General features: G+C 44.7%; 1 protein-coding gene across 4 annotated transcripts in view; it reads right to left on the bottom strand.

Annotated features, from left to right (window-relative positions):
- LOC147435098 (uncharacterized) overlaps positions 1 to 16063 on the bottom strand; it is a 256763-nt gene that overhangs the window by 182919 nt on the left and 57781 nt on the right. For 3 of the 4 annotated variants that reach the window (XM_086491450.1, XM_086491452.1, XM_086491451.1), the window contains 4 exons: positions 11454 to 11516; positions 10993 to 11235; positions 10775 to 10858; positions 10181 to 10345 (listed from right to left, as the gene is read on the bottom strand). In XM_086491450.1, the coding sequence (XP_086347576.1) occupies positions 10181 to 10345; positions 10775 to 10858; positions 10993 to 11235; positions 11454 to 11516 (555 nt within the window). The remainder of the gene's footprint in view (positions 1 to 10180; positions 10346 to 10774; positions 10859 to 10992; positions 11236 to 11453; positions 11517 to 16063) is intronic. The other variant, XM_086491453.1, reaches the window with a different exon arrangement.

The raw sequence follows: 16063 nt of genomic DNA on the forward strand, positions 1-16063 counted from the left end.
GGTCTTAATGCAAGAAGGCCATGTCATTGCCTATGAAACCCGATTGTTTTCAAGGTCATAATTGACAGCACAGATTTATGAGAAAGAGCTTTTGGCGGTGATCCATGCTCTTACTCAATGGGGACATTACTTACTCAGAGCCGATTTCGCGGTCTTCACTGATCATCAGAGTTTACGCTACTTCTTGTCACAGAAGCGACTTTCACAAAAGCAGATGCGGTACCAAGTGGGCTAACATCTTGTCACAAATTCACTGCCAGATTGTCCATGTTCACGAACAGAAAAACATGGTGGCAGATGCACTGTCTCAGAAGTCCCTAGTCTTGGTTATTTCCGCAATTCATCAAAGAAGCTTCGAGGACATGGTTGATCAGTACGCCACAGATCCGAATTTTTCCGATGTATCACTCGAATACAGAATGGGGAGATAGTAGCGGGATATTCCATACGGGATGGCTACTTGATGAAAACGATGTTGTGCATCACACAAGCGTTGAGAGAAAAGGTTTTGACTGAGTGCCATTGTCCACCTTTTACGGGTCACCGAGGCATCGACACCCCCTTCAAAGGTGTGGAGAGTTACTTCTTTTGATCGAGACTCAAGAAAGATGTGGACAACTTTGTTCGCAGTTGTTTAGTATGCCAGAAGGTCAAGTTTAACACGCATAAGGCACAGGAATTGTTACAGCCTTTACCCATTCCCAACCTCCCTTGGGAAAGTATTGCAATGGATTTTATTTTTGATCTCCCAAAGACAGAGTGAGCATGATGGCATTTGGACTGTCATTGACACATTTAGCAAGCAAGCACATTTCATTCCAGTGAAGAAAACATTCAAGCCAATTCATTTAGCGAGACTGTTTATTACACAGATTTTCAGACTACATTGCATGCCTGGGACAATAGTCTTCGACAGAGATCCTCGATTCACGAAGAGGATGGAGGAAGAGGACCTAGCAGATACTCTTCAGATTTTGGAACTTTACCTTGAAGCATTCGGTTTAGCATAGTCTACTCCGATAGAACCCGAAATTCAACGAGGGTGAATCTACTGCAGGGGGTTTGCACAAGAGGGGAGTCACTCCGCTCCTTTGTCAACGGATTACCCCAATTTTGAATAGAGTCACCGATGTCCCCTTTGGGTTTCAAGGATACTAATGGGCTTACCAGTATTCTCTTGTATGACTTTATGATAGGAATTCCCGAAAATAAATATGATTGATTTGTACTTGACTTGTTTGAGTGCAGGAACTAAAAGACGAAATGACTGCAGCATTTTGGTTACGTTGGCGATGGTCATGGTCTGAGATTTGGAATGAATTTTTCTGTGATTCGTCATGAGATGTTGAGTGATGTCCTATGATGTGACTGTCAATTTGTACAAGTGCTAGATGTGTCACGTCTAGTGCGTCAGTACTAGCAGTTTATGGCCTCTGTCTATTTTGCAAGCGTAATCGAGGGCGATTACAATTCTTTCAAGAGGGGGATATGTCACAAATTGATGACGTGGCATGTCCAACTTATGGACCTTTGACGAGGGGCCTAGGCGCCATTAATAAGAAGCGAAGAGCATGTTGACGTGGCTGCTGTACGGGCTGTTAGTCAAACGCGTTGGCTGTTGACGTGGCAAAATTGTAAGGAATTCCGTGATTTCTGCGATTTTCGCTGGCTGCTTTTGCCAGTGCTAGCTTTTGGGAGACATTGCTTTTGAAGTTTAATGCTTTTGGGGCTCTGCTTTTACTAACTAGAACCGGCCCGTGGTGCGGTAGACATAGGCTTTCACCCGAAACTTTACTTTAGACTCTAGGACACAGAACAACTTGCAAATAAAACATGTGACGGGAACTAACACTTCAAAGCACACACGGGCAGCAAGCTAGAATGCTCCGAGCAGACGCCGACAACATGTAGGCCCCAAAGACTGGCGCCCCTTTCAGTAGTTCTTTATTATATTTCAAGAGGGAATAAAACCTGTGATCTCCTACGAGCTGCCCCGCATAATCTGGGCTGAAAATGACCTCATCAGGCCCGATTTCGGCACCCACACAATAGGTGACTTTCCCAATGCATACGGACACTTTGCAAAACCTGGCGAGAATCTGCAACACGCTGAATTCTCCGTTTTCTGCCCTGAAAATGCGCTAGAACACCTGCACAGCGGTCCCCTCGCGTCCACGGACCTCCTGGGGGTATTAGGGACCGTTTAGGACCGAAACCTAAACCTACAAAGATACACAGCAGGCTGTATTTCCCTGTTTTGGGCTCCGTTTCTTGAGCCAGGCTGCCAGTCGCATCTGTAGCAAGTCCTCCATACATGCTGCTATGTGTAAGCTTTTCCGCAATTGGCGCTGCAATTTCCGGGACTATTGTGCAACCAGCCAAGGTTTTACAAGGGTTGTTGTCACGAGGATGTGGCAATTGCTAACTCGAGTTATTGGTTTCTTTCTGATGATTTTTGTTTAATTTTTGGCTAGTGTGAAACAATAGTTTCACCCGCAGATGGGAAGTTGGTCGGCAGTGGAATTCCAGTAGTAAAAGGGTGTCTAGGATCAATTCAAAATCATCTAGGTTTCCTTGCCGCACTTAATAAGTTGGTGGATACTAGGAAATTAACTCCATAGAGGCACAGTGACAAGGTGGGGTCACCCAAAGAAAATCACCCGAGAACTGGGCTACATTGCCATTTTGTGGACCAAGGGAGCTCACTTCTCAAAGCATCTGGACGTAGAGTCTGAGAGCGAGCACACGCAGCTTCTCCTTCGCATTTCCTCACTTAGAAGAACACCCACAACATCATCAAACTTAAGAGTATTTGTGCCAGAGATAGAGTTACTTACAGCCATCACAAGGTTGTCCCAACTTTCCGGTAGAGACGATAGTATAAGGAGAGCTCGCACTTCGTCATTGAAATTGATTTTCATCGATCGAAGTTGACTTATGTTTGTGTTAAAGTCATTCAGGTGTTCTGCAACTGAACCATTCTCTACCATCTTTAGATTGAACAAGCGCTTCATGAGAAATACCTTATCGGATGCCGATGGTTTCTCATAGAAGTCGTCAAGTGACTTCATCAAGTCCTTCGTGGTCTTCATCTCTGAAACATATAAGACCACCATTGACACCAAGCTTAACCAGATTGTTCCCAGTGCCTTTCGATCAAGGACAATCCATGCTTCATCTGCCATCGTTGCAGGCTTCTTTGCAAGACCACCTAGTGGCCAATAGAGGTCCTTCAGGTAGAGAGAGTTTTCAATCTGCATCTTCCAATGTTGGTAGTTTTTGCCGTTGAACTTCTCAATCTTGAACTTCCCTTCCTCCGCCATTACTCCCACTCAATTCAAGGAATCCTTTCCTTGAGATAATTTAGCTACGTGCAAACGTTGCTCTGATACCATTTGTTAGGAAATATGACGTAGCTAAGTAGATAATTGAGTAGATTACTTGATGGAAAGAGATAATTTACACACACGAGAGATTATAGAGTAGAGAGAGAGAGAGAGAGAGAGAGTACACACGATTTACGTGGTTCACCCAATGTGGGCTACGTCCACGGAAAAGCAGCCACTCAATGGCTTTAGTACTTCAAAACAAGAAGTAGATTACAAAGAGATTCTATCGTTTTGGAGCTCCCGCCTTGCTTCACTCTCACCACCTCACATCAACTTCACAATGCTTCACAATCCATTTTTGTGTGTAGAAGAGGCCTCCTTTTATAGGCCAAAAGGGCTGCCCTCTCTCATGAGAGGCAGCCATGTGTAGCCGCCCTTGTGTAGACAAGTCCAAAAAGGACCCTCCAATCCGCCCATGTGTGGCTGCCCTTGAGAAGACAAGTCCGCTTTTGAATTCGGCCACCAGCCATTGACTACCGGCCACCGGCGGCCAACCGATCGGTCGTTTTCCGACCACTTTCCGGCGGTTGTCCGGCCATAATATTCCGGCGAAGCGAGTCTCTAGCTTTGCTCAAGACTAGCCGTGAAAATTTTGGTTTTGGGCGAGTGATTTTTGTTTCCAACGAGTGATTTTCTTCACGCACGATGGCTTCTCCTCATAATGGGGGCCTTACAAATGTGCGTTTTTAATATAGAAAATTACAAGGGGTAAATCGGGCTCCATACTTAACATAACTATCAGATAGAGTTTGAGACTTTCGAGATGGTATCCAGGGTCCTTTGGCCATCCACATAACTAGAGCTCATTTTTTATTTTTGATCCAACTATTGATGCTCTTGTAGAGGAGGTAGACCTACCCATCTCAGTCTGCTTCCCAGGCCTGAGGAGAGAATATCTCCCGCTCCTTTCTAGGATTGGTTCAGAGATTTGGGACTATCTTGGAAACACCTCCCACGGCAGCTTTTGTAGCTACCACGGCAGCTAGCATACTTATAGTATGTGTTCTGGTTTGTGACACCCCCCCTCCCCAAGGTTGTTTTACTACCTTAGGTGAGTGGTGGGTGGCTCCGTCATAATGTGGAGTATTGGGCCCTCCCAAATTAGTGCTTCATTTGTCGACTAGCAAAGGTCTATCCATGGAGGATGCCTAGACCTTTGGCACAGACCCAAACCCAGCCTCCTAAGGCTGGCCAAACACAACAAATAGAGACACAGGGAGCTCGGATAGGTTCCTTCGAGCCTAGTGCCCAGGAAGAGGAGGAATTGTAGCATGTTTGTGGTTAACAACACCAAGGACCATCATGCCAGTTTAGTGACACTTCCAGAAACAGCATGATGTAGACACATTGTGGTACACTTTTTTGCTGACAAGCAGAGTCCACCATGCTATGTATACGTACATGAGGACTCCTAGATCAGTTGTACTTTACACAGATTGTAATAAAAATAAATATCGAAAGGGGCGCCAGTCTTTGGGGCCAATAGCTCTTGGCACGGAACTACGCGGGGCCGTGTTGTCTGTCTTTTGTCCTGTCAATTAATTTGAAGTGAATCTCTACTGTGTCGCGGAAGAATCTTGACTTGGGGTGTCCAAGTTTGTTACAGATCTTGACTTGGGGTGTAAGTTTGTTATAGAGGTTGTACGAGGCCCTCGGTAGCCTCCGATCCCAGAGCCACTCCAGCCACGACATACAATCTCCACGTTCTTCACCACATCTATGGTGACACGAGCCGTACATCGACTACAACACCACAGCTACTGACCACACAAGACTACATAGTGAGCACCTCCTTCACACAACCAACACCATAGCCCCATTGATTGCACACCAAGGCTATGGTGGAGGGCTAACTAGAGGAGTGGACTAAACACACTATTGTGTTTATCCACAAGTCTAACGACACCTTGGACTTAGGGAATTAGAGGACTATCACTGATTGGCCACACCATGGCCAAACTTTATGAACCAGTACGTAGAGGCAAAGCTCAGCTCATATACATATACAAAGAGAGGAGCTTAAGAGCACCAGGGCAGGACAAGTTTAAGAGGATCCTTCTATACCATATGTTGCATCTTTGTTTTGCACTGCCTCCGCAAGCTGTCGACGTGGCACCACCCCAAGGGGGTTAATGCCATTAAAACCCACATGAGGACATCCAGCCTAGAACTATCAAACCCTAAAAATGCAAAAGTGGTGACGTGGCAAGGCTGCACGGACACGACAGAAATTATGAAGCTTTATGACGTGGCACTGTACGGCCTGCCGCAAAATGCAAAATCTCTTTTTTGTCCAAGTGTTTGGCCAGGCACCTTTTGGGTAGCAGAACGTTTCATTGCAGTTGATTGGGTCTATTATGGAAAAGTTGTTTGGGTGCATACCCCCCCCCCCCCCATACGCCGACATGCCAAAGAACGCCACGAAGGAGGAAGTAGACAAGCCTGATGATGAGGCGACGTTCTGCATTGCGGACACCCTGAACGGCATCACCAACTGACTATACAAGCTTGAGAAAGGGGTCGAAGGATTGACCAAGGAGAAGGAAGCATGGAAGAAGGAGAAGGAGAAGTGGGAGAAGAGAGAGAAGGAGAAAGAGGAATGGAAGAAAGAAAAGGAGGAGCTCAAGGAGCAAATCGAACTCCTCCGGGCCTCTATTGCGTCCCTCACCCTAAAGAAGGAGAGATCAAAGCGGAATCAAAGGAAACCCTCAAGGAGGAGATCACTAAAGCTCTCACGGCAAGCATCAACGACAAATTTGAGGCCACTAAGGAAGGATGGGTCGAAGTAGTCAAGCAGAATATCAAAAAAGAGGCAAGAGCGAAAGCCCAAATAGATGAGGCGCTCATCATACACACAACCATTGAGGAAGAGAAGATGCGACAAGCCCACCGCCTCAACGTACGAGTGACTGGCATCAAAGTAGAGGAGGGGTCCACACCCAAGAACGATGGGAAAGCCCTATGCAGGAGCTCAAATACAAGGAATACGAGGAGCTACCCTCTTGGAGAGCCGGAAAATACCTACAAAAATGAGCCCTCATCCTCCAATTCCCCTCCGAGGAGTCTCAAACCTCACTCATCCAAAAGAGGGCCATCTTGAGAGGGTTAGAGGGCCCACCTATCTACCTTGACGATGACCTCACAAAGATGCAACAAGACCACCGCCATGCATGCATGCCTAGAGTCAAAGACAGCTTGCCAAGAAGGGAAGAAGGCATATACCGAGATGGTAGGGTCATCATTGATGGCAAGACCATCACATAGGGACTCGCGGCCTATGAGACACATGAGGAGATCCACATTGCGGTTGGAACTGCAACTAATGGGGCAAAAGCACGAAAGAAGAGACTACACTGCTCCTTTATGGACTTCCACAAAGCGTTTGATACAACTTCCACGTGAGGCATCTAGAGCTTGGGGGCACCTTCACAGATGACGTAGGCTATATATGCTTTCTATGAGCACGTGGCAAGGAAAGTACGATGCCCTCGAAGCTTATGAGACCCTATATCTGGCACCATTGGTGTGAAGCAAGGATGCCCACTCTCCCCGACCCTCTTTTGGATCTAGATTGATGAGATCTCAGATTACATACTGCGAGCTAGTGGCAAGGGCATAGATATCGGAGGTACCCCTGTACATATCATGCTTTACGCTGATTACATTGTTTTGATCTCTGAGCCACAAGAGGGCTTACAACGACACCTCGACGCTCTTGACAACTTTTATACACAAAGAGGGCTGACATGAACTTTCACAAAACCAAGGTCATAATCTTTAATACTTCCATGGGAATCAGGAGTGCGGCAGTTTTTATGGTTGCACGTAGACAGGTAGAGGTGGTGGAGCCTTAAGAATACTTGGGAGTCACCTTTGCCAGCGCACCCGAGCGCTTCACCATTGCAAAGGCGGCTACAGACAAAAATGTGGCTTTGGCCATGCTAGAGAATAGATGTCATCAGGCACACTTTCAAAACCCCGCACCAAGGGGTGACTCTTCGACACGTTGATTACCCAGCTTTGATGCATACTATAGCAGTATGAGCCCCTGGACTATCACATTCCTCATGGACACAGATTGAGGGACATTATTAGAGTAGAGTTAACTAGACCAACAAGGCTAGTTGAGGCTATTTTCCAGACAGTTTGCCTCATTCAAAGGATAAGAGAGATGGCATCAGATAGACTCACACTCAGAACCTTCGAGGCCCCAGACAGCTTTCAGTGTCAAGCGCACAGGAGTCTTTGTACTTGTAGATGAGAGAGTGGTTTGGAGCACATGGAATAGACATGGATATGACCTGGACTCGCCCTTCATCCAGCTCTCACAGAGGGAGAGGAACACAGTACTCAAACAAGATCTATGCCAACTCTACATCAAAGAGACATGGATCGCACCTAGACAAGCTCTTCCCACGAAGATGATGCATTATAGTGAGCACTTCTTGACCATACTAGACAAGGGATTCATTCAAAGACCATGCTGCAGGACAGTACATGCCACATAGCTCATGAGTGGCGATTGGTCAACTCCAAGTATCATGATTCATCACACCAGCTAGAGATAGAGACAACAAGAGCTGCTCATACCCCATGAGCTGAGAAACTCTGCCAGCTTTGCACAAAGAGGGTGATTTGATTACGAGGAGCACTTTGTTTGCAAATGTAAAGCATATAAGAGTATCAAAGACAGATATGAGGCTCTTTTCACAGGGCAACACACCCTATGACATATCATGGAGTCTAGAGATCAACGCTATTTTGGCCGTTTCTAGTGGAGATACATAGACATAGGCATAGAGACACTGCTGGCACCTGTAGCGGCACCAGAGGGTGGCAAGCAATTCACAGGTTACATGCTTCTTCTAGAGGACTATAGCCCTACCACCACCTATCACACAAACACACAAGGGTCACCCTACAATAGGTTGAGATGGTCAAGGCTAGGAGATGCCCCCGAGCTCCAAAATGCGGAGCTTCAAAACTCCATCGGATACAGATCCACAAGATCCGGACTTACAACCACCAGTCACCAAGGTTGGACCGTACATACGTACGGACTGGATCCGTACGTACGGATCCATACCGTACGGATTCAATCCATACAGGTTTTTTTTTTTTTTTTTTTTTTTGGGAAGGGGGGGGGGGGGGGGGGGGGGGGGGGTTGTTTTGTTGTTGTTGTGGGTTTTCTCCCTCCTCTTAAGTTCCATTGCTATTATTGAAATGTGGTATTGTGTCCCAAGTTCGTATCATGGACCATGGTAGGTCACTTGATTGATGTGTAATGCCATATACACATATAGAGTGATATATTTGTAGGCTTCTCTCATGAAATTCCTAATTCTCAAGGGATTTTTACCAATAGTGCGTATTTTAAACGTACCTTAAACCTCAATCCATACAAGACAGCGTACCTTACGTACCGAATACATACAGTATTTTACGTTTGGTTCCACCTTGCCAAGCACCCTAGGACAAATTTTTTGAGATGCTGGTAGACCCATGTGCGATCATTTGCGCAACTCTTACACCACACCCACCCATGTACCAGATCTTACACCCCAGTTTGACGTAGGATGGAGCTAGTCAGCTTGATGCACTTCATGGTTGTGCACCCATACCTCGAGAGAGAGAGCTACGCCCCCCCTACCATGTATATTGTATCCTAGTCTCCCATGGATCACCCCCTCCCCCCATACCACATCACCACATTTTGTTGATTTGTGCTTTTGTGCTTTCCTCATAGCTGGAGGACACACACATACATATAATATATTTGATTTGTCTCATAGGTCGACTTTGGCCTCTAATAGACGTAAAAAGATCTTTCTTTCTTTCTTTCTTTCTCTAAGGTCTCAAATCCTGGCATATCCTTCAAGGAGCTCTTCAAGCCCCCCCCCCCCCCCCCCCAAAAAAAAAAGATGTATAACATTTTACACCCTCACTATGGTACTGGATGGAGCTAGCTAGATTATGCATATGATGCTTGCACACACGACGTATATAGCTGGCATTCAGAGCTTCTAGCCATAGACCTTCATCCTCCTCTACATAGTTCTATATTACCCTCCCAAGTATTGTATACTCCAGTTGGGTTACCCTTTCTAGTTCCAATCCTTAGCTTTAGTTCCAAATTTATCATTCTGACATGTTGGTTCCCCCCTTTTTTTTTTTGGGTGACAAAGAAGTTGTACATTGATTTGTCTCATAGGCTGAGCTTGGCCTCCAAAAGGAGTTCATAAAACCACTACTGGCACTCTCATCGACCGAGCATTGGAGCTACAGAGATACAGACGACCGCGACTGAGGAGAGGAGCTACACAGCATCGACGGAGACTACAACAGAAGATTCGAGCCATACTCTCTCGACATCCAGAGTGCAGATGAGGATGGATCCTCACCATTTCTTCCATCTTTGTTTCACACACTGTTACATCCAGTTTACCGGGTACCTATTGTATCAGCTGCTACACCCACGTAGTTTTAGATTGTAGTAGTAGTAGTAGTATTTTGTTCCACTTCTAGTTCTTTTGTACCCAGACATGGTATTAGATTCACTATTTTGTAACTGATTGGTCTCATAGGTCATTTTGGCCTTTTGAAGACGTTAATATAACATTTCATTTCATTTCATTTCTCTCTTTTTCTCTGTCATTGCTACCACCTTGTGCCATTCTCACAAAATGTTATGACTCTAGGTTAAAACATGCTAATTCAGCCAACACACAAGCAAGCCATAATAGTAAGAGGTTCACAGCTAGAGCTTCAGGCACTGTACGAGTAAAGAGAACCTTTGACAGATCGCGGAATGTATTCGGATTGTTGAGATCTAAATCGTGAGAAGTATAATCCTTTAATATCCAAGGCATCACTGGCCACTGCGTCAAATCACAAAAACTGCGGCCTGCTGCCAAGTTGAGATAAATTAAGTAGTCGTAATTGGAAATGTCTCCTTCCTGTTACAAAACCATATCATAAAAAACTTGTGTTCTTAAATGGCTTGTTTCTTAACAGAAGATGTGCGCTTGAAGGAATCCTTCTGGCTACGATCTTCTGCATGAAACATCTGAACTGTGCATTCCATCTAGCATTGCCACAAAGGCCACAGCTTTGTTTTCTCAAGTGTCATATACTTCAATGCGACCTGGCCAATTGTGGGCCAATTATGCATCTGTGTAGGACCATCTATTGCATGCATGCACATATGTATTTGAGCTTAAGGTCCAAAACCTCTCGCAGTAGTGAATGTCCACAAATGTTTGCAGGATTAGCCTAGATGTGCACAGACCAACAGCACTTTGTGCGGACCTTCAATATGACAGTTTAAGCACACCAAGAACACACCATAGGAAGAACAATATCAAAACCTAGTAAGAGAAGCATACCTGCCAAGCTCGTACAATGCCTTCAAACCAAGGATTCTCCGCTTCCAAGAGAGGCCCCATGCTGGTTACTTTATTTGCAAGACCCTGTTTGATTGTCCCCATCAAGAAGACCCTGGTCAGAAGAAACTTAAAAGCATGAGGCAGCAGACTAACTGCAGTTTTTTTCTCTCATGCAGCGTCCAATCAATGCAGGAAAACCGTAATGCATAGAGAGCTACCTCAATCTGTTTCAGAATCTCAGCTAAAGCAGCATCTCGTTCTTCCACAGTTCTGAAGGTAAAAAATGCACTTCCAGCGTCACTTAGCCCACTTCCCAGAGTGCTTTTTGAAACCAGATCAAGATCTGTAAAAAATATTTCCAAGCCAATGTGGCGAAGTGAATGCCGCCTTTTGGCAACAGTAACAATGGTGCTTAGTGGCTGTGCTCGCACTGGACTGTCATTATTCAAGTTGTGTAAGGGCTGCAAGTTTCACAACATTAGAGTTTTGAGATGCTATTCAAATGGCAAATGCATGACTAAGCAATATGGTAAAAGAAATGGATTTGACTGCTGAGAATTTTAATCTTCACAGCCCGCCCAGTTTCAGTTCAAGCTTAAAGAATTTTTAAGCCTGAGTTTTTTTGTTTTTATCACTTTGCTTCATATAGCCTTAAAGAACCTCAAGGAGTAAACAGTACCTGAAAGTAAAGGTGAAGCTGGGTTAAAACGAGCCTCCCCGGCTCTCGAACAAGGGGCATGACCTGCATGGCAAAACACAATTGATTCAAATCGCTGATCTATGAGGCATGTTTTCACAATTCTACCAGCAGGACTGAACCACTTGCTCATACTTTGGACTATCAAACAAGAAAGACAAATTTGAAAAACAAAAAGTTCTGAACAAGTGAAATTCTGGAGTAAACCGTCACCATATGGTAGTAAGGAATATGACACAGGGAGGACAAGAAAGAAAGATATATTAACATCCCTTAAAGGCCAACATGGCCCATGAGACCAGAACAAGGTACAATTGATGATGATCTCTCTCATCATAAAGTGTTACAAAAAAGGGAAGCATAGAACGACTCCTCTAATCCTGCTGGTAAAAAACACAACAAATCTAATCATTTTGACAGTTGCTCATGAAGATTTCTATTTGTGAGAGCACAGTAACACTCCAATTTAGTGAAGTTACTTCAGTCTGGATACTGTAAAACTGGATTTGTACAAAATTTCCGCAAAACGTGGAACAGCCTAGAGGATGCTAGCTTTTCCCCTTGGGGCTTTTGGGAGCAGAAGCTTTTCAAGAGAGATGCTTTTGGGCCTCTAAATATGTGCCTTGGGGGCTCACTCTCGCATTCCAGGTCTTTGGAAGCTGAGGACGAGTCCCCCAGCAGTTGTACCTTTGTGAAGCAATACAAAAGAGCTACCGAAAGGGGCACTAGGGTTTTGAGGCCAATGCTCTAGGAGTGGAACTCCGCCACTCCGTGTCTACAGCATGGATCTTCTCTATAGAATGGAAATTGATAGCGCATACACTAACACTAAAAATAGAAGGAATCTAAATATAGCCTCGTTGTAACTCAAATGAACGCTTCCATAAAAAAAATGCATGTCAAGTTGAAGTTTCAACTATATGACTATCACATAAACCTAATTGAAACGTGAACCCAAGAAAAGCTCAGATTCGTCTTTGAGGAAAGTGCATCCATCACATTTAACATCAGCTCCATCATAAATAGTATTGAAAAAATACGACAACAGCACTGCTAACATCGTCAATGCCCAATAGTGGATGGAGCTAGGTATGAATGTGCTCCCTCACACGTGCACACACACGCACATATGCACCACACATACAGGTCCAGCCATGAGCTCAGAGGATTGATACAACCAAACGCTCCCCAAACCGCAGCCAGCGTCCCTTAGAGGCTCCAAATACAACTACCACCAGTCTACGTCGTTTAGAGGTTTCCAACTTACAACTAATGCTCCCCAGACCACCCGTCTACGTCGTTCAGAGGTTTCACATCAACCATGAACACTCCTGTCTAGGAAGCCCGAGCCGAAGATATTCAGAAAGCAGCATAAAAGACCAAGCATTCTCAAATCGGCACCAAAACAAGTTCAAAACGGATCATTTACTATTTCAAACAATATTGTCAAACAAGGTTCAAAGAGTATCTTAATACAAATCAAACTTGAAATCATTTGGGGTTGGTTTTTGTCGGCCGAACTTTAAGGACGACTTGCTTGTCGTTCTGCTGCAAAGTGATGGTGTGGTTCCGAATCTGGATGGTCGCATCGTTCTTGTCGTGCCAAGGCATGCCCATGATGAGTGTGAAGCGGTGTGTGCAAGTGAAAGAGCACGAGGAAATGTGCAGGGTGTGTACCTTGGAGAGGGGCGAGTGCAAACAGAGAAATGGGCGCTAGCAGAACGAAGAGGGAGAGAGAGCAGGAGCGCTACACGATATGAGGGATAGAATTTAGTGAGTAAAAATTGACTCACATTCCCTTTATTAAAATGTATAGGACCAATTTGAAGTTAGTGGCCAAGTTCAATGTGAACTTGGCCAAAGGTTAATAACCTTTAAAACTATACACAAAGGGGGCCATTTGGACCTTTAACCCAACAACCTCCCACTTAAAGGCATGAATGGCGCCTTTAAGCTACGTGACTCCCACCATCTGTATGCATAGCTGATGTTGTGCTTTGGATAAGCACTTAGTGAGAGCATATGCTGGATTTAGTGATGTATGGACCTTAACCAATGTAATAAGGCCATCCTCAAGCACTTCTCGAATGAAGTGGTACCGCACATCAATATGCTTTGTGCGTGCATGAAACATGGCATTCTTTGCCAGACATATGGCACTCTGGCTATCACAACCAAGCATAGGTTCCTTGGTAGGCAAACTAAACTCACTGCATAGGCGTGACAACCAAATGGCTTCTTTAGAAGCCACAGTGGGCCGTGGCTGAAATATATTCAGCCTCTGTAGTAGACAATGCAACGATCTTTTGCAATCTAGAACACCATGAAACAGCACCTCCTGCAAGAGTAAATACATAGCCACTTGTGGATTTCCGTGTATCCACATCACCAGCCATGTCAGAGTCACAAAATCCCTTCAACTCCAATGGTCCTTTACCATAGCAGAGGCATTTGTTTTTAGTCCCTTTCAAGTACCTCATAATGGACTCCACTGCATCCCAATGCAACCTGCCTGGATTAGCCATAAACCGGCTCACAACTCCCACTGCATGGGCTGTGTCAGGCCTAGTAGCAACCATAGCATACATAAGTGAACCACAAGCTAAAACGTAAGGCACACTTTGCATGTCATTGGCTTCTTCCTTTGACTTAGGACAATCATCCTTGGAGATTTTGACATATGGCTGTAATGGCACACCAAGAGGCTTTGCTTCAGCCATGTTAAATCTGTCCAGCACCTTTTCAATGTACTTTTCTTGTGAGAAATACAATAGGCGCTTGTCTCTTTGCCTTGTACCACGCACTCCAAGTATATGTTCAGCTGCCCCAAGGTCTTTCATTGAAAATGCAGATTTCAGCTGCCCTCTAAGAGCATCAACAGTGCTTCTTTTCTTTGCAGCTATCAACATATCATCTACATAGAGCACAAGGATGATAGGGCTGCCATCCTCATCACGTTTGGTATACAAACAATGGTCTGCATGGCTTCTTTTGTAACCATGTTGAAGCATGAAGCGATCAAACTTCTTGTACCATTGTCTACATGATTGTTTCAGCCCGTACAAGCTTCTATTGAGCATACATACCAAATGTTCCTTGCCAGGAATAACAAAACCCTCGGGTTGCTTCATGTAAAGCTCTTCCTCCACATCACCATGCAAGAAAGCGGTATGTACATCCATTTGGTCCATTTCCAAATCAAGAGCAGCTACTATGGCAAACAACACGCAAAGTGGTCATCTTCACTACAAGAGAGAACACTTCCTGAAAGTCTATGCCCTTGGTTTGAACATATCCCTTTGCAACTAGCCTTGCCTTATACTTGGGTTTTGCATCAACTATCTTGATTTTATACACCCATTTCTTAGGAATAGCCTTCCTTCCTTTCGGCAATTCCACCAAATCCCAAGTATAATTAACATGCAAAGCTTTAATCTCTTCCTGTATAGCAAGCTCCCACTTGTCGTTGTGCTCACATGTCTTTGCCTCTTTATACGTAGGAGGCTCTCCCTCATCTGTCAACATAATGTAATGCAAAGAGGGATCATATCTGCTCACAGGCCGTCTTTGACGAGTAGACCGCCTCACCCAATGATCCACATTATCCGGCAATGGGTTTACATCGGGTGGCATGATAAAATCATCAACAATGGGCTGCTGTACATCATTTTCAGCCATTTTCAGCATTGTTTCGTGGCTGCAAATGCCCTTCAGGAGCGTCAATTTGCTGCCCAACATCATTTGGCTCAAACACCACTAGATCATCTACATTTTCAGCCATATGTAGTGCATCCTAAGGGTCAAAAATAGGCCTAACAGGTGGCTGGTCATGCTGAAATTTGACCCTTTTATGGTCATGCTTTGAGGCACAATTGTTTTGAAGCAGCCTTGCCTCATTAAAAACAACATCCCGGTTGCGTATAACCCTTCTGAGCTGACGTAACCAAATCCTGTAACCCATTTCGCCTTCTTCAACATATCCCATGAAAAGGCCTTTAATGGATTTGGCATCTAGTTTACTCCTCAACTCAGGTCTAACATGCACAAAAGCCTCGCAACCAAAAATGCGTAAGTGATCATATGAAGCAGGCTTGCCAGACCAAACCTCTTCAGGGATGTCACCTTTCAAAGACATGTGAGGGGATTGATTGCATATATGGACTGCAGTTTTCAAAGCTTCTCCCCAAAATCCATGAGAGAGATTAGCTATGGACAGCATGCATCTCACCCTCTCACAAAGTGTCCTATTGAATCTTTCAGCCACACCATTAGAAGAGGGGTTGTATGGCACAGTAAGCTCCCTCTTAATGCCAAATTTTCACAAAATTTGTTAAATTCAGCACTTGTGAACTCCCCCCATTGTCCGTACGCAAGCATTTCATTTTTTCTACCTGTTTGGGTGGTCACAAACGCATGAAATTTCTTAAACGCAGCAAAGGCTTCATCCTCAAATACACCCAAATTTTCCTAGAATGATCATCAACAAAGGAGACAAAATAGCATGCACCTCCCATAGACTTAGTAGACATGCTACATACATCAAAATGTACAAGATCAAGCACACAAGATTTACGAAAGACACCAGAGTAATA

This window comes from Adiantum capillus-veneris, chromosome 19 (assembly GCF_014529385.1).
Source record: "Adiantum capillus-veneris isolate H3 chromosome 19, ASM1452938v2, whole genome shotgun sequence".
NCBI lineage: Eukaryota > Viridiplantae > Streptophyta > Polypodiopsida > Polypodiales > Pteridaceae > Adiantum > Adiantum capillus-veneris.